Source organism: Rhinoraja longicauda, chromosome 5, assembly GCF_053455715.1.
Source record: "Rhinoraja longicauda isolate Sanriku21f chromosome 5, sRhiLon1.1, whole genome shotgun sequence".
NCBI classification, from domain to species: domain Eukaryota; kingdom Metazoa; phylum Chordata; class Chondrichthyes; order Rajiformes; family Arhynchobatidae; genus Rhinoraja; species Rhinoraja longicauda.
The window spans coordinates 66,300,023-66,319,577 of NC_135957.1; the positions used below are offsets into that span (position 1 = coordinate 66,300,023).

A 19,555-nucleotide genomic window follows, 5' to 3' on the forward strand; every position below is an offset into this window, starting at 1 on the left:
TAATTTCATTTACATGAAATTGCTGTGTCCCAAACATTATGGTGCCCTGAAATGGGAGGACTAAAGGGTATTTCTACATGGTGAAACCAAAATGTATAAAAATACCCTTTAATAAAATCTGACAATGTGCACTTTAACCACAAGGGATTTTTTTCTATTACAAATCTCAAATTGTGGAGTACAGAGGCAAATAAATAAATGATGGGTCTTTGTCCCAAACATTCTGGAGGGCACTGTAGCTAAATAACATCTTAACACAAGTAGCATAGACCACATTTGTTCCTTTGAGTTTTGCTCTTATTAAAGCAAAGGAACAATTTAATTCACAATTGTCAAATCGCATAAGCAAGACATCTGTTTAATAAAAATTCAAATTAATTAGAACAGTTTTGAAAGTAAGTTGCCAATAGGAAAAAAAAATGCTTCAGAATAAAGGCTACACAAAAAGTGTTTCTTTGAAGCATGTGAATCTTCTAACACAAGTATTGGTGAATTCTGAAGCTTCAGCTTCTTTTTGAAATGTTTTTCAATAAATTCAAGGAAGTGTTATTGGTATTAGTTTATTATTGCACGGTGTGCCAAGATATAATAAAAAGCTTTTGTTTGAGTGCTATCCAGTCACATCAAATCACATTACACATGAGTACAATCAAGCTATACCACAGTACATTCTTAACCTGGGAACTACAGGTCCACCACTGATGTTCCAGCAACTGGTTGTCCGGCACCACCTTTGATCCAGACAAATTACAAGAGCACGCTTTAAATCCCCTCCAGAAGTCCTCCCGAAAATGTGGCGCCTAGGCCAGGTGAAGTGGCCGATCTCAACCTCGTCGGGACTTCCACGCCAATTAGTGGGTCGGATTTGCCCCTCCGGCCAGGGCACTGGAACTCCGGCTCGGCTGGAGCCGGCAGATCCGTTCCCATAGCCGACTTCCAAAGTCGATTTTGCAAGCCAGTATCTTGGCCCCATGGCAGCCTGTTCTGATGCAGTTGGACACCTGTCGGAGGCCATGACGTCCGATAGTCCGGCAAAACGGATAATGCAGAAAGGCTCTGAAACCAAGGGTGCTGGAAAATTGGTGGTCAACCTGCAGTTGTCTTCACATGAGGAAAATTAATACTCAGCCACATTTCCCTTGAGGAATAATTCAGAACAAATAATCACTCTTGCCGGGAGTAGATTCCAAGATGGTGCTGTTGATATCTTTCACTCACGTTTCTTATCAATATATAAATTTCAGTGGCATGCTTTCCAATTACTAGAAAAATAATTGATGCACGACTTTAATTAACCGAAAAAAGTAATGTTGTTATCCTGCACAACCTTTGTCATTAGTTTCACTGCTTACAACCAATTTACATTTTATAGGCTTAATTTAAATTGATAATTAGTAGAGCCAGGATTTTGCCATAAGTGCCTTTTCATGCCTTTTTTGATGATTTCAGCAAGATAACGCCTTTTTCATGAACGAGTGCCTAAATTAGTCTTTTTTTGCCGTGTTAACATAACTTACAAGAAAATTTCCACCACCGGAGCGAAACCGGGAGCACCACCGTTGGTCATTCATTCGTGGGTAGTGGACAGGGCCTCAGTCTTTTGCAGTCAGGCTGTAAGTGGGTGTTAAGTGGTGATTGGAGGGGAACGGGTGGGGAAGGATCCAGTCTTTTCAAACTGAAGTTAGGCTGTGAGTAGGTGTGAAGTGTTGGTAGGGGAGGGGGGAGGGGTACCAGGATTAAGTTTCTGTTTATCAAACCTGCAGTAGAACTCGTTCGGGTCGTTGGTCAAACTGATGATTGTCCAAGAAGTGGGGTGTTTTCCTCTTGCAGCAGGTGATTTATTGCAAGCCGTTCCAGACTGAAAAAGGGTCATTAGCTGAAAACTTGCTCCTCAACTTCTCAGAGTACCTTTCCTTGGCAGCTCTGATTCCTCTTCTCATCTTGTACTTGGCCCGCCTGTAGAGGTCTGCTTCCCCGCTCCTGTAGGATCTACCGCTACAAGCGTCAAAATGCCTAAAGTCAAGTCAACGCCTTGTAAAAAACTGAACGATTTGGTGAGAGTGTACGAGAGTTATATATTCTCTACAGACAACTGTGTGCTGTTTTGCAAAGCATGTGAGAAAACAATGAATCATGCGAAGAAATATTTCATTTCCCAGCATGTACAGACAGCTAAACACAAATCGGCGGTAGAGAAACTGAAGGCGGGAAATACTCAAGCTTGTCTCCTCACTACATTTACTGCTGGCTCCAGTCGCAAATCTGAGTTTTCGAGTGATCTGTGCAAGGCATTCATTGATGCTGAAATTCCACTGTGGAAATTGGAAAATAAATCTCTCAGAGGTTTTTTAGAGAAATACACAGAGGAACATATACCGAGCGAGTCATCATTACAGAAAAATTATGTTGACAGCAACTGCAACATTGTTTTGCAGAAAATTAGAGGTGAAGTTGCATGCAACAAAATATGGATTTCAATAGACGAGACAACTGATGCTGTGAGGAGATATGTTGCCAATGTGGTCATCGGTACATTGGAGGCAGATCAACTATCAAAGGAGTATTTGTTGGCATTGGAAGTATTAGAGAAGTCAAACAGCTCAACTATTGCTCAGTTGTTTACATCTTCACTTGCTGTACTTTGGCCAGAAGGTATAAAACACGAGAATGTTCTTCTGTTTGTGACTGATGCAGCTCCATACATGAAAAAAGCTGCTCGTGCTCTTAAAGTTTTATTCCCCAAAATGTTGCATTTGACATGCTTAGCTCACGGACTCCATAGAATTGCCGAGCACATATGTAGCTTGTTTCCAAATGTTGATCGCCTAGTTTCCAATGTCAAGAAAATCTTCCTCAAAGCACCGTCACGTGTGCAGTTGTTCAAGGAAATGGCACCCGAGATTCCATTACCTCCTCAGCCCGTTTTGACTAGGTGGGGTACATGGCTCTCTGCTGTACTCTACTATGGTGCAAATTTTGAAAAGATAAAAGAAATCATCAACTGTTTTGAAGAAGAAGAATCTGCTGCAGTCAGGATCGTCAGTGAAATCATGCAGAAAAAGTCCCTCCACCGCAGTCATCTGTTTATTGCTTCCAATTTTGCAAACTTCCCACAAGCTTTCACTTCCCTTGAGAAATGTGGCGAAACATTAGTGAATAACTTGCAGGTTTTCAACAAAGTAACTGACAATATTCATAAAGTTCCTGGCGATGTAGGTAAAAACATACAAGGAAAATGCGAGAGAGTGATTTAAGGTAACAAAGATCTTGAAGAAATACAAAACATAGCTAAAGTTCCCAAAGGTAGTTGTTATGCACAAGATATCAACATGAATATAGAGTCTGTAGCTTGTTTCGGGTATGCACCAGTGACCTCAGCTGGGGTAGAAAGACGTTTTTCACAACTGAAGCATCTTCTGTCTGACAGACGGCTTAGTTTAACACCAGATAATTTGAAAACAATGCTAGTAATTATGTGCAACCAGGCAACTTTAGTCATTTAATGTAGTTTACCTTTATATTATCATTTTTAACCATATTTTAGTGGTGGAAATACATGCCTTTTTATGCCTTTTTTGTCAATAAATGCCTTTCTCGTGCTTTTTTGCAATTTTATTATGCCTATTTGTCTGCCTATTTCAGAGATTTTTAGCGCCTAAACATCCTGGCTCTAATAATTAGTATTAATTGTTCTGCCATTCTATGACAATGTTAAGCAAAAATAGTTGAAGTCCGTTTCTTACAACAGCTGACTCTTATTGGCATGAGCTCTGCTCCTTTAATTGGACTGAAAACCTAAAGTGTAAAAGTGCTTGTACTTGCTCATTGTATGACCAGCTGCTGCAGTAACTAGTAAAGCTCCTTGACTATTACTGATACTTGAAAACATAGTAACTGTTCTCTACCCCATGATTTATTGCTCATTATCTTAATATGATAATTTGGCAATTGCCACAAGAGAGAAGAGACATAAGGCACACAGAAAAGTGAAACAATTTCCTAGAAATTCTATAAAATTTCTTAGCAATAGCCCTGATAATATAGATCGCATTGATCCATTCTTGAGGGTATTTCAGCTTAGACATCAGGCATTTTCGCTAGTACTTCTGATGATATGAGCATATTATCAGTTTTGATCATTAAATATTAGTACGTTTTGCATGTATTGTTACGTTTTTTTAAATACATAGAAGATACTAGTCCAGCAAAAATTCTCATTTCAAATATTTGCTAGATTTGTACAAAGCCATAAAGATGAGATGCAACTTTGATTGCTTTAAAACTAGATATTTAATCAAAAGTAACAACAACTTTAATCCCTCCATTTAACTGGCTACGTGGCAAGACTACTTTATTTTTACAGCATTCAAAAACAGCTTGTTTGTTATAATTCCTATAAATTACATCTGGACTATCAGAAAATCTCACTTTAAGTTAACAATTACCATGGAGCTGTTTCAAGGTAAATCACAAACATTTTTTAAGTACACATATTTGATGATCCCCAGTTACATATTACTAATTCATCATTACTGTAACAAATTCAGAAATTAAAGCAACAGTCAAGAGTAGCTGATGAGAAGACTTCTTGAAAGCAGTTGTCTCCAATTTTACTGTCCTCAACTATTTGAGATCCAACTTAAAGAATTCAATGACAAATAAACAGTTTCTATATTTTAATTGCAATATTACCAAAATATCTGACCTTTGCTATGTCTTTGATGCTGCTGCAAGGTTTTCATTGTACATGTACCTCATTATACTGGTGCATGTGAAAATAAACAATGTGACGTGAACTGCAGATTATTTGAGACCGCACCTGGAGTACTGTGTGCAGTTTTGGTCTCCAAATTTGAGGAAGGATATTCTTGCTATTGAGGGCATGCATCGTAGGTTTACTAGGTTAATTCCCGGAATGGCGGGACTGTCATATGTTGAAAGAGTAGAGCGACTAGGCTTGAATACACTGGAATATCGAAGGATGAGAGGGGATCTTATTGAAACATATAAGATTATGAAGGGGTTAGACACGTTAGAGGCATGAAACATGTTCCCAATGTTGGGGGAGTCCAGAACCAAGGGCCACAGTTTAAGGATAAGGGGTAGGCCATTTAGAACAGAGATGAGGAAAAACTTTCTCAGTCGGAGAGTTGTAAATCTGTGGAATTCTCTGCCTCAGAAGGCAGTGGAGGCCAGTTCTCTGAATGCTCTCAGGAGAGAGCTAGACAGAGCTCTTAAGGATAGCGGAATCAGGGGGTATGGGGAGAAGGCAGGAACGGGGTACTGATTGAGAATGATCAGCCATGATCACATTGAGTAGTGGTGCTGGCTCAAAGGGCTGAATGGCCTACTCCTGCACCTATTGTCTATTGTCTATTTCAATAACTAGGTGTATGTTTCTGACCGGAGTATTCTTTTACATTTGGATCACTTTATTTAATTGAATTTACTCAACCAACAAAAAGAATTATAAAACACGAGACCAAGAGGACCCGTTGGGCCCAAACCTCTCCTGCATTGGTGCGGCACTCTCTCCTCCCCCCTCCCCTTAACGCCCCCCTCGCTCCCTCCCCCCATCTCCATGCCCCTCAACCCCCCCTTATCCTCCCTTCTCCTCCCCCACCCCCTCCCTCCCTCCCTAGGAGATAGATTAAAACTGTAAAATGTGAATAACTTTAAAAATATAACACCTATTTCAATCAAACTTCTTCCATTAGCACCAAAGGGACGACGGTGAGTAAGGTGGGCCTAAAATTGTCGCGCTATAGTGTACCATTTTGGATGTAGTTCAGGAACAAACAAATAAACAAACGAGAGTTTTAGTATATAGATAGATGTTCATGAACATGTTTTATAATTCTGACAAAAAAAATCCTCCATCAAAGCATCTTTGCTTAGCTAATATACGAAAATAACTGCAGATGCTGGTACAAATCGATTTATTCACAAAATGCTGGAGTAACTCAGCAGGGCAGGCAGCATCTCGGGAGAGAAGGAACGGGTGACGTTTCGGGTCGAGACCCTTCATCAGACTGATGTCAGGGGGGCGGGACAAAGGAAGGATATAGGTGGAGACAGGAAGATAGAGGGATATCTGGGAAGGAGATGGGGAAGGGAGGGTCAGAGGACCTATCTAAAGTTGGAGAAGTCGACGTTCATACCACCGGGCTGCAAACTGCCCAGGCGAAATATGAGGTGCTGTTCCTCTAATTTCCGGTGGGCCTCACTATGGCACTGGAGGAGGCCCATGACAGAAAGGTCAGACTGGGAATGGGAGGGGGAGTTATGCTTAGCTAATGTTTGGACCTTAAATATTCCTACATAGGGCATACAAAACAGAGATGGGACAATTAAAAGGGAAGGTTGCAATGATCAGATTATCGTGAGTATGATTTTTGGATTATAAGTGTGCTGAGAGAGATAGAAGCAGCTACAGTTACAAGTCAAAGTGTTGTAATGGTCACCATGCAGAGTCAGAACTAGAAAAACCTGAGTGGTTGGGATAGTGAGTTCTGCCTAAAGACGTCGGAAGTTGGCAAATATGTAATGTTTAGCGTTAAAACAACATAATATGTTTAAAGATAATTATCAAAATATTAATGTTTTTACAGTATTAGTTGAAAATAATGCATTATGTATTCTAAAGGACATCTCACCTTTCAATACTTTTAAATTTAAATGCAGTTTCAAATTATATATAATTTGTGTAACACAATAAACTACAAGTGTAAGTGATTTGCTTCTTCACCTAAAAGGACTAATTGGCTCATGGATGGTGGGAAGTTCTGTAAACTATAGTAGAAGGAAAGTTAAAGTTAGTTAAAAGGAAGTCATCTTAAAGACAGTTGTGAAAAGTCTCACCATTAGTATTAGTTTATTATTGTCACAGTACCGTGATACAGTGAAAAACCTTGCTTAACATGCTCTTCGGGCAAATCATACCGAACAACAGTAGAGTCAAACCATACACGAGTACAACAGCTAATGCAAAGGAGAAAACAATGCAGAATATACTGTTGTAGTTACAGAGAAAGTGTAGCTGTTTGGTTGAGCTTTAATAAACTACTACTAGCTCGAGTCGACCCATTGGGCCCAAACCTCTCCCGCATTGGTCCAGCACCCTCTCCTCCCCCACTCCCCCATCCACTCCACCCCCCCTCAACCGCCCCCACCCACTGCATCCCACTCAATCCCGCTTATACCCCCCTCCTCCCCCTCAGCCACACAATCCCACTCAACCCCCCAAACCTGCATTGGTCTAGCATCCTCCCCTCCCTCCCCTCACTCCCCCCCTTCCCCTCCCCCCAACTCACCCACTCAAAACCCCCCTCCCACTCACCCACTCCGTCCCCCCTTAAAACCCCCGGGGGAACAAATGTGGTCTATTTGTGTTACTTGTGTTAAGATGTTATTTAGCTACAGTGCCCTCCAGAATGTTTGGGACAAAGACCCATCATTTATTTATTTGCCTCTGTACTCCACAATTTGAGATTTGTAATAGAAAAAAATCCCATGTGGTTAAAGTGCACATTGTCAGATTTTAATAAAGGTCATTTTTATACATTTTGGTTTCACCATGTAGAAATTACAGCAGTGTTTATACAGTCCCCCCATTTCAGGGCACCATAATGTTTGGGACACAGCAATGTCATGTAAATGAATGTAGTCATGTTTAGTATTTTGTTGCATATCCTTTGCGTGCAATGACTGCATGAAGTCTGCGATTCATGGACATCACCAGTTGCTGGGTGTCTTCTCTGGTGATGCTCTGCCAGGCCTGTATTGCAGCCATTTTTAGCTTATGCTTGTTTTGGGGGCTAGTCCCCTTCAGTTTTCTCTTCAGCATATAAAAGGCATGCTCAATTGGGTTCAGATCGGGTGATTGACTTGGCCATTCAAGAATTGACCATTTTTTAACTTTGAAAAACTCTTTTGTTGCTTTAGCAGTATGTTTGGGATCATTGTCTTGCTGTAGAATGAACCACCGGTCAATGAGTTTTGGGGCATTTGTTTGAACTTGAGCAGATAGGATGTGTCTGAACACTTCAGAATTCATTATGCTCCTACCATCAGTAGTTGTATCATCAATGAAGATAAGTGAGCCAGTGCCTTCAGCAGCCATACATGCCCAGGCCATAACACCCCCACCACCGTATTTCACAGATGAGGTGGTATGTTTTGGATCTTGGGCAGTTCCTTCTCTCCTCCATACTTTGCTCTTGCCATCACTCTGATTTAAGTTAATCTTCATCTCATCTGTCCACAAGACCTTTTTCCAGAACAGTGGTTGCTCTTTTAAGTATTCTTGGCAAACTGTAACCTGGCCATCCTATTTTTACGGCTAACCAGTGGTTTGCATCTTGCAGTGTAGCATCTGTATTTCTGTTCATGAGGTCTTCTGCAGACAGTGGTCATTGACAAATCCTCACCTGACCCCTGAAAAGTGTTTCCCATCTGTCGGACAGGTGTTTGGGGATTTTTCTTTATTATAGAGAGAATTTTTCTGTCATCAGCTGTGGAGGTCTTCCTTGGCCTTTTGCGATTAATAAGCTCACCAGTACTCCGTTTCTTCTTAATGATGTTCAAAACAGTTGATTTTGGTAAGCCTAAGGATTGGCTGATGTCTCTAACAGTTTTATTCTTGTTTCTCAGTCTCACAATGGCTTCTTTGACTTTCATTGGCACAACTTTGGTCCTCATGTTGATAAACAGCAATAAATGTTTCCAAAGGTGATGGAAAGACTGGAAGAAATACTAGGTGCTGAGAGCTCTCTTATACCTACATTAAGGAGGCATTTAAACACACGTGACCAATGACAAACACCTGTGTCCCAAACATTATGGTGCCCTGAAATGGGGGGATTATGTATAAACATAGCTGTAATTTCAACATGGTGAAACAAAAATGTTTAAAAAATACCCTTTAATAAAATCTGACAACGTGCACTTTAATTTTTTCTATTACAAATCTCAAATTGTAGAGTACAGAGAGAGGCAAATAAATAAATGATGGGTCTTTGTCCCAAACATTAAGGAGGGCACCGTCTATGACAATAAAACACTCTCATCTCTTGTCATGTCCATTCAAACTTAAAGGAATAGCTGCAGGAAAAACTGCCAACAGCCTCAAAGAAAATACTTCCAATAAAAAGATGCTGACCATAAAGTTGACTATGATAAATGATCAAGTTCTATTTTTGTCATGTTGCAATAAAGTAAAAAATGAAAGCGAATGAAAAACAAATAGCATTTGATAGAAATCGTAAAATGAATTCTACTGAAAATGATTGATAATTAGAATAAAATTCTTAAATAGGTTCCATTATATTCATAATTACTTCTATAGTAAAACAGAAAATGAGTAATTGAAAGTCAATAATTTAATACAGTACATTACAAAATAAGGACCAGAACACAAGATAAATACAGCACTGTGCCTGTACTGCACCTGTTTAGCCCATCACAGATTTTGCATTCTGCAACCTGTAAAGCTACAATTGGTCTGCTATCCTACCCAGGAGTATAACATTCTGGGTGGCACATCTTGGGAAAAAAGAACCCTTGGTCTCATCTTTTTATATAGCTAATGAGATCTCTTTTATTCCCTGACAATTTCCCTAAACAAAACTGGGCTAGTTACACTGAGTCACTGAATTGGCAATGCATTGTTAGCAGCTGTTTACATTCTTTTGGGATCCCAGCATGGAGATGGAAGAGATGATTTCAACCGATTAATGTAATTATCACAACTATTCACGTAAGAATAATGTAATTAGGACATTTTTGCAGCTGAAGCCAACTACAGCAGAGATCGCATGGGAAACCTGGACTCCGCTGACAGCCTACTTCCCTTATATTAATACCAGATGCCATGAAATGTTGTTTTTGAAGTGTTGTTTAGGAAATTTTGGTTTATATAATTAAAAATAAAAAGATAACCTGAGAGAATACTTAATATAACCAATTATCTAAGCAAAGTGGAATTTATTCAGATTATGAGATCATGGGATGTTCTTTATTAACTGACAATTATGAGGATGTAAAATGCGGTGTGCGACAATATACACTGTGCATCACCAGACGGATGTTGTGACATTGTGCCATGGGTTAAATTGAAAGGGCAGAAACATTTAAAAAAAAACAAGCAGCTAAGCTTTGATAATATCTACAACCACTGACGAACATTGAAATGATGTTTGGACAGGTACTTGGATATGAAAGACAGAGGGATGCAAGGCTGTGTAAGAAGGAACTGTAGATGCTGATTTAAACCGAAAATAGACACAAAAAGCTGGAGTAACTCAGTGGGACAGGCAGCATCCCTGGAGAGAAGGAATGGGTGACATTTCGAGTCGAGACCCTTCTATTGCATTGCGGTGAGCACAGATGAGGCGAGTTGATAATCTTTATTTTCACCTCTGAATACCCTTTAGTTGAGGGCTTCATCACGTCTCACAATGGCCCAGAATTGTAATGACCCGCTCGTCTTTGTAGTCGGAGGAGATGTTAAACTTACATTTGCAGCCCTTAGCCATATGTCTATGTGTAATAAGATAGACACAAAATACTGGAGTAACTCAATGGGTCAGAGAGCATATCTGGAGCAAAGGAATAGGTGACATTTCGCCTTGAGACCCTTCTTCACTGATCTGATCTTCATCATCTGATGAAGGGTCTCGACCCGAAACGTCTGATGAAGGGTCTCTCCCCGAACCATTACCTATTCCTTTCCTCCAGAGATGCTGCCTGACCCGCTGAGTTACTCCAGCATTTTATGTCTATCTTCGATGTTAACCAGCATCTGCAGTTCCTTCTAACACAGCGGGAGAAGGGAAAGACATTGTGGCCTTCCATCACAGTGAGGAGAGGACTGGAGGAGACTCACTGTGATGGATGTTTCTTTGATGGATGTTTCTTTTTTTGTGTGTTTTTGGGGTTGGGTGGTTTGAGTGCCTGTTTGATGCTTTTATTGTTGGACTGTGTTTTTGGGGGTTTTTGGGGTTGTGTGATTTGAATGCCTATTTAATGCTTTTATTGTTGGACTGTGTTTTTGGGGTTGGGTAATTTGGGTGCCTGTTTAGTGCTTTTATTGTTGGACTGTGTTTTTGGGGGTTTTTTGGGGGTGTAATTTTGATGCTTATTTAATGCTTTTGTTGTTGGACTGTGGGTGATTGAATTAACATTTTGTTCAAGATGGCCGCGCCGTTGTGTTTGGCTGCCTGCCACTGTATGTTTCTTTTTTTTCCTAGTCAGATGTGCAGCACTTTGGTCAACGTGGGTTGTTTTTAAATGTGCTATACAAATAAATTGACTTGACTTGACTTGACATGTGTACGTATAATAATTGAGTTACATTACTCAGTGATAGACTTGATGCTGGCTCTGACATAGTTGATTATATCAACAATTTTACAAAGTAGAATAGTATTTATGGACCATCCCTTGCCATCTCCAATGCCCAGAGCAGTTTGTTTATTCCCATCAATTAAGTACGCCAACATTTAATGAAATCCCCAATCATGTCCCACGTTCCGCATTGAATTTTCCACATGACACTAAATAGTACATATTAGGGCTAGTGTTGCTTTAATAGGGCATAATAGGGCATAATAGGGCGGCACGGTAGCGCAGCGGTAGAGTTGCTGCTTTACAGCGAATGCAGCGCCGGAGACTCAGGTTCGATCCTGACTACGGGTGCTGTACTGTAAGGAGTTTGTACGTTCTCCCCGTGACCTGCGTGGGTTTTCTCCGAGATCTTCGGTTTCCTCCCACACTCCAAAGACGTACAGGTTTGTAGGTTAATTGGCTGGGTAAATGTAAAAAATTGTCCCTAGTGGGTGTAGGATAGTGTTAATGTACGGGGATCGCTGGGCGGCACGGACTTGGTGGGCCGAAAAGGCCTGTTTCCGGCTGTATATATATGATGATATGATATGATATGGTTGAGCTCTGTGCAAACATATTCACTACATAGATATAAAAAATAAAATTACCCGAGTGCGTCTTTGTAGCATGTTTTTGTAGAAAATCCATTAAAGGAGTAAGAACCTTTTTATTGCATGGTATTAATTCGTCATCACATTCATAGCACCTGTGAAGTTAAAAGAACGAGTTCTATTGAATGCAAATGGTGCTGAATCTACTTCACGAGCAAAAGTTATTTTCTTCTGAATTTCATATAATTGAAGCATTTGTCTTGCAACTGCAAACAACATAAATTTATTTGCGAAAATGCCTTAAGGCAAAAACTGCAAAATGCAATTTACATGCAGACACTGGGAACAAATTTGTATTTCTCCATAAGGTACATTGTTTATCTTAATATACTGAAACTCAGAAGAGTATATATGTTTGTAACAGTGATTTTGGCTGATTTTGGCAAAACGGTGAACCGTAGCGCCACAATTTTTGCACCGCCTAATCACACCGCTGGACGGTTGCCGAAAATGATGTTTTTATTTAATTCGGTCCTATATTTTTTAAGTTACAGAGGTTTAAAAGTCAAAACTTTTTTTCTCTCAGTTATTTCTGCTGATTTCTGCAAAAACGGTGAACCGTAGCGCCACGATTTTTGCACCGCCTTAATCACCACGCTGAATGCTGTATTTTTTAAGTTACAGAGGTTTTAGTAAAAAAAAATTAAAATTCAGCCGTTTTTTCCATGGCCTTCAGCGTGTGACGTCAAAATGCCCATGTGACAAGAGCTCGTGCAACCCCCCCTCCTGCTGATTTATTGAAGGCTTTCAGCGTGGTGCTGCTGTGCGTCTGGGCTCCCCTCTCCTCTCTCCCCTTGCTTCTCTCCTCTCTCCCACACCCGGGAGACCCTCTCCCCGCTATCCCCCACCCCCGGACCTTTCACTGATGCGTTCCCGCCCCCCCCCCCCCCCCCGGATCTTTCACTGATGCGCGCACCCCCCCCCCCCCCCCCCCCGGACCTTTCACTAATGCGCTCCCCCCACCCCCGGACCTTTCACTGATGCGCTCCCCGCACCGCCCCCCCCCCCCCCCCCCCGGACCTGTTGGTGCTGGGGGCAAGAGAGAGTAGGGGAAAGGGGTGTGCTGGGGAAAGGGGAGGTGGGGGAGAGTAAGAGTGTGTCTGGGGGAGAGAGAATGGTGGCGGGGTCTGAGAATGGGGACAACAGGGGTCGTCCGGAGGGGGCTTGGTGGTGGGGGAAATAGGGGTACTGGGAAAAGGGGAGGTCGTGGGGAAAGGGGGGGTGTGGGGAGAGTAAGATTGGGGTTGGGGGAGGAGAGAATGGGGGGTGTGGGAATGGGCCCAACGGGCCCTCTTCGCTAGTAACTATTAAAATGCAAACTGAATGGATGTAATTTAATCGAATGATACTCAAGAGAAAACATTCAGCAAAATTAGTTGATTTATTGCACTAATGCTCTTAAAATGGTCCGATTCACATTTTGCTACATATTCTTCCTTTTCAAATAGTTGTCCAATTTATTTTCATATCCCTGCCTCAATAGACACCCGTGTTAGATCATCCCAAATTCATTCTACGGAAAAGAATGGAAGCGAGTATCAACAGGTGGAACAGGCTTACAATAATGGTAAAGCAGCTGTACATTTCTACTTCAGTTTCAAGGCTACATATTCTCTGCTATATCCAGGGATATCAAATCTGCTCCACTAATTGATGTGTATCATCAAAACTCCAAGCTAAATACATATTCACCTGATATTGTTTCACTCCTTCAATGGTACTCTATATGTCACATGTACTGAGGTACAGTGAAATTCATTTTTGTATGCAGTTCAGTACAAGTATCGCTACACATAAGCACTTAGATACATCTTGGATAAGCATCTCAGATACAGTACAAGTGTACTAGTACACTAAGACAATATACAGAGTCGCCTGATTTGGCACCATTTTCGAGTCCCACAAAACTGTGGTTTAACTCAGTGTTATTATTTAATGATAACTCCACAAAGTAAAACTCAAATTCCACTGCACGACTATTCAGAAATCCCACCAGTTTGGTATCTGGGTCACCAGATGAGGTTTTCAATTCTCACGAAGATAGACACAAAATGCTGGAGTAACTCAGCGGGACAGGAAACATCTCTGGAAAAAATAGGTGACGTTTCGGGTCGAGACCCTTCTTCAGACTGAGAGTCCGGGGAGAGGGAGACATGGAGATATGGAAGGATAAGGCGTGAAAACAAGTGATCAAAGGGGACGCTCAAGGAAAATGTAGAATGGATCATTATTCGTTGAGGGGAAGGTGACAACAAGGCATACTATCAGTTACATTTAATCAGGAGGACTAGTGAAACTAGTCAAACTATGACTTTCCTTGAGCCTCCCCCTTTGATCCCTTGTTTTCACACCTTATCCGTATCTCTATGTTTGCCTCTCCCATGACTTTCAGTCTGAAGGACCCTCGCCAATGTCTTGTAGAAATGTAACATGACCTCCTAACTTCCATACTCAATACTCCGAATGATGAAGGCCAATGTGCTAAAAACCTTCTTGATCACCATATCTACCTCTGACGCCACTTTTCAAGGAACGATGTACCTGCACTCCTAGATCCCACTACTCTACATTTTATTATGTTCAAAGGTTGGAAGAGAAATTTAGAAAATTGAAAAAATTCCGTAAGATCAGTCTATACCAATAACTACATTCAGATATTATAAACTTTGATGAATGAATACTGCTTATTAATTATCATTCTTACCAAACGATCCACGACTCCAAACTGACTGCAATACAATGTGGCTCCAAATGAGTAGTGTGGAAATGCCTCAAAGAATGTTGCTCTTGTGAGTTTTGACCACAACCCTAATAACAAGTGCAAGATATAGTCAGTATTCAAAAAAGTGAACGTTTTCCATGTGCAAATAGCAAATTTTATCATTAATTAACCAATTAATGCAGAATCTTGGGCATACTAAATTTAAAGTTTCACCTAAAATGTGAAAATGAACTAGTCTACATTAAATCAATACCAACTTCAGCTTATTATACTACTGCTTAAAAAAGCACAACTTTATATTATCATTGAATCTTATATCTTTTATCATTGAATCTTATATCTTTTAAGACTTCACAGAGATGTAATCAGGCAGAAATGAACAGATTTTAGGAAAAGTCATTTAAAATGTAGTTAAAGTGGTGAGCCTTCAAGAGAATCTAAATAAAAAAGTATACATGTAGGAAAGACCATATCAGCGCATGGGACCAAGCCATTGCAAAAGAGATGGTGAATGCACAAGAACCTAGGATTGAAGGAATGGAAAAATCTAAGCAGGTCAAGGTTATGAAAGACTGTTGAGTACAAGCCCATGAAGAGATTTAAACTGGACATGTGATTTTCTGTGTTATTTTATTTTTTCACTTCCCGCCAGTTTGGATACCTATCATCTGTTGTTTGTTACTCAGCACATTTCCGGCCTGGGTCAATAATTTCCCTTCAATTCTGGAAGCTTAAACTTGCATGTGAAATTGTTTTCTAATACATTAGGTTCATCTCAATATCAAGAAATTCCTCTCATCCCCGGTTCTCATAAAAAGTCGTCAGCCTGAAATATTAACTGATGCTTCTTAAACTGCTGAATATCTCCAATATTTTCTGCTTTTATTTCAGATTTCTAGCATCTGCAGTTTTTCATTTCCTGACATTCCCCATGTTAATCAGTTTTACCTGTGCAAATGGACACCCCTGACAAGGCACCGTTCTTTTAGTAAAACACTGACGTATACCTAGATTGTAAACACATATTCTAGCAGGAATCTTCCACCCATTTCTTTTCTTGATTTGGATGACAAATGATTATGGATTCAGATTTTAGGTGGACCAAAGGACCATTCTAAATGGAATAAGAATAAGATAGGCAAGTGACTGGGTAGAAATCAAGCATGGTCTTTCAAAAGGATGTTGATGCATCAAATTAGATACTTCTGGTCCTACCTCTTCTGGTATTGGTGACCCTGGAGAAAATTGCCTCATGCTGGAAATGCCAGTTCAAGTTTAGAATAACTGCTCAAATTGATATCACTACAACTTTAACTTTCTGGCATGCTTCTGTTAATTTAAAAAAGCAGCAGTTTCAGAAATAAAAACTAAGAAATATCTAATATTTTGCTGCTGAAAATTAAACAATAAAAAAATTCAGACTGACAGCATTCAAAGGAATTGCCCATTTAAATGCATATGATGGGTAAGTTTGTAAATAACAAAAAAATTAGTGGTGTTGATAATGAGTAGGTTAGTCTTCGACTAGAGAATGATATTGATCAGCTGATTAATTGGATGCAATAATGGCAGACAGAATTTAATCTTTGTAAGTGTGAGGTGATACAATTTTGGATGTCTAATAAGGGTAGGACATGGACCATGAGTATTGAGCGGAGGGACATTGTGCACGTTCAAAGATTCCTGCAGGTGGCAGCACAGGTAGAAACAGTGAAGAAGGCATGGTGTCTTCATTAGTCAAAACACAGAATATAAGAGTGGAGAGGTCTTAGTACAACTTTATAAAACTTGATTAGACCACAAGGAAACAAAAGTTGATCTAAACAATTACCTGATAACCACACTTCAGGCACATCCAAATATTTGGTGAAACGTCTGAGTCTTCATCATGTGCTTTCAATGTTCTGGCACATTCTGCACAAACTGACCAGTGATTGTGGATGACTGCTTTCTTCACTTGGATCAGATCCACCGCTCTGCCTGTATGCTGGCAGGCAGAACCTAAATGCATGATTAAAATAAACATTAAAACGAGATTTGATTTGGCTTGGTTTATACCAACTGTGAAGTATGTATGCAAGACCCTAATTCAAATTGTATAAGTTGCAATTTTAAGTAATGATAGTTTAAATGTGTTCTCTGTAATGTTCTCGAGTATTTCATAACTCATAATATGGAACTGTTTGAAATTTTCATCTCGTATTCATTTAAGAACTGTGTCAGGTGGTATGACTTTGATACATTGTGTCCTTTTTAGCCGTAGCTGATTGAACAACATGCTGGAGTAACTTAAAGGGTCAGGCAACATCCCTGGAGAACATGGATAGGTGACGTTTCGGAGAACATGGATAGATGACATTTCAAAACCTTTCTTCAGACCCAACTTGAAACATCACCTATCCATGTTCTCCAGGGATGCTGCGTGTTACTCTAATACTTTGTGTATTGAGTGTTACTCCAATACTTTGTATTCATTTGAGTATTAACCAGCATCAAGTCAAGTCAAATTTATTTGTCACATACACATACACGATGTGCAGTGAAATGAAAGTGGCAATGCCTGCGGGTTGTGCACAAAAAGAATTACAGTTACAGCATATAAATAAAGTTAATAAGTTACTATTAGTGTCGACAAAAATTTAGTCTCTGGGGTTATAAAAGTTGACAGTCCTGATGGCCTGTGGGAAGAAGCTCCGTCTCATCCTCTCCGTTTTCACAGCGTGACAGCGGAGGCGTTTGCCTGATCGTAGCATCTGGAACAGTCCGTTACTGGGGTGGCAGGGGTCCCTCATGATCTTGCTTGCTCTGGATCTGCACCTCCTGATGTATAGGTCCTGCAGGGGGACGAGTGTAGTTCCCATGGTGCGTTCTGCCGAATGCACTACTCTCTGCAGGGCCATCCTGTCCTGGGCAGAGCTGTTCCCAAACCAGACTGTAATGTTGCCGGACAGGATGCTCTCTACAGCCCCAGAGTAGAAGCAATGAAGGATCCTCAGAGACACTCTGAATTTCCTCAGTTGTCTAAGGTGGTAAAGGCGCTGCTTAGCCTTACCCACCAGTGCGGCAATGTGCGTTGCCCACGTCAGATCCTCTGCGATGCGGACTCCCAAGTATTTAAAACTGCTCACCCTATCCACAATAGACCCATTTATCTCCAGTGGCGTGTACGTCCTTGGATGTTTAGCCCTTCTGAAGTCCACAATCAGCTCCTTTGTTTTAGTGACATTCAAGAGGAGGCTATTGTCCTGACACCAGAGTGCCAGATCAGCCACCTCCTCCCGGTAGGCCTTCTCATCGTTGTTGGAGATCCGGCCCACCACCACAGTGTCATCAGCAAACTTGATGATGGAGTTTGAGCTGAACATGGCCCCACAGTCATGTGTGTACAGGGAGTACAGTAGGGGGCTAAGGACGCAGCCCTGGGGGGGATCCTATGTTCAGGGTGAGGGAGCTAGATGTGTGTTCCCCCATCCTGACCACTTGGGGCCTGGCAGTGAGAAAGTCCAGGACCCAGGCACACAGAGGGGTGCTAAGCCCCAGTTCCAGCAGCTTCTCAACCAGTCTGCTGGGGACTATTGTGTTGAATGCTGAACTAAAGTCAATGAACAGCATCCTCACATAGCCCCCCTGGCTGTCCAGATGAGAGAGAGCGGTGTGTAGAACCTGGGAGACCGCATCATCCGTGGACCTGTTCGGACGGTATGCGAACTGTAATGGGTCCATGTTGCGAGGAAGGAGGGCGCAGATGTGCTTCTTGACTAGCCTCTCAAAGCATTTCATGACAACCGAGGTGTTGTCTACAGTTCTTTGATTCAACATTATCAGCTCTGCTATTGGTTGCATGTTATTCACCAATAAGAGATATTAGGTTAGAAGCACAATCTTAATTACTTGTCTTATTAACTGCAATATAGAATAAATTCCTTGTGCCATGCATTAGTCCACTACATGTTGCAAGCAAACAAATTGAATGTGTTTTAATCCCATCTGCCAATGTCATATATATATTATTAAATGCCAGTTTCAAATCTACATCATCCTTTCAGACATTCTGTGAAAGACAACAATTTAACTATCAATATTTAAGAAGGATCTGCTTATGCTGGTTTACACTAAGGATAGTCACAAAACTCTGGAGTAACTCAGTGGGTCAGGCAGCGTCTCTGGAGAAAAGGAATTGGTAACGTTTCGGGTCCCAACCCAAAACATCACCCATTCTTCTACAGGGAGAACTTGCAAAGTCCACTCTAATAGAACAAGTCAGGATTGAATCTGTGTTGCTGGAGCTATGTAGCAGTAGCTCCATTTGCTGTCCCAGCTGCCCCACGGCCCTAATTTCCCATACTTATTGCTCAAATGCTACCAAACATCTATTCCAACATAAAAACTACTATTATTCACACTTATCAGAAGTTTAACAATGTAGTTCCTCACAGAATTTTCCAAATCTAAAATGGTGTTGTGTGGAATTATAATTGCAAAATAGAAAGTTTGTTTACCCAACACTTCATCAGATGAATCATCATCTTGAGGCTTTTTAGGTCTTCTGCTCTTCTTCGTCATTACACCATCACCTTGGGAGGATGGATCTTTCACCCTCATCTGTCACTGGTAATTTAACATACCACAGAAAAATGTTAGTAGGATTGCACCAGTACAATATATACCCTGATAAATATTTGAAAAATATAAGACTCAAGTGCTGATCAAGTATAAAATCAATAATAATAGAATAAAAGATGAAGAAGGGGAGGAGGTATAAAGCCAGCCTGTCCAGAATATTGAAGGTAGACACAAAGTTCTGGAGTAACTCAACGGGTCAGGCAACATCTCTGGA

At 40.8% G+C, this 19,555-nt stretch overlaps 1 protein-coding gene across 2 annotated transcripts in view; it reads right to left on the bottom strand.

Moving 5' to 3' along the window:
* The window catches only part of usp45 (ubiquitin specific peptidase 45), a 109,719-nt gene that overhangs the window by 82,872 nt on the left and 7,292 nt on the right, over window positions 1-19,555 (bottom strand). For both annotated transcript variants that reach the window (XM_078399700.1, XM_078399699.1), the window contains exons 2-5: window positions 19,218-19,326; window positions 16,550-16,719; window positions 14,701-14,804; window positions 11,994-12,091 (exon numbers count right to left, since the gene is read on the bottom strand). In XM_078399700.1, coding sequence (XP_078255826.1) covers window positions 11,994-12,091; window positions 14,701-14,804; window positions 16,550-16,719; window positions 19,218-19,320 — 475 coding nt within the window. In that variant the 5' untranslated portion in view covers window positions 19,321-19,326. The remainder of the gene's footprint in view (window positions 1-11,993; window positions 12,092-14,700; window positions 14,805-16,549; window positions 16,720-19,217; window positions 19,327-19,555) is intronic.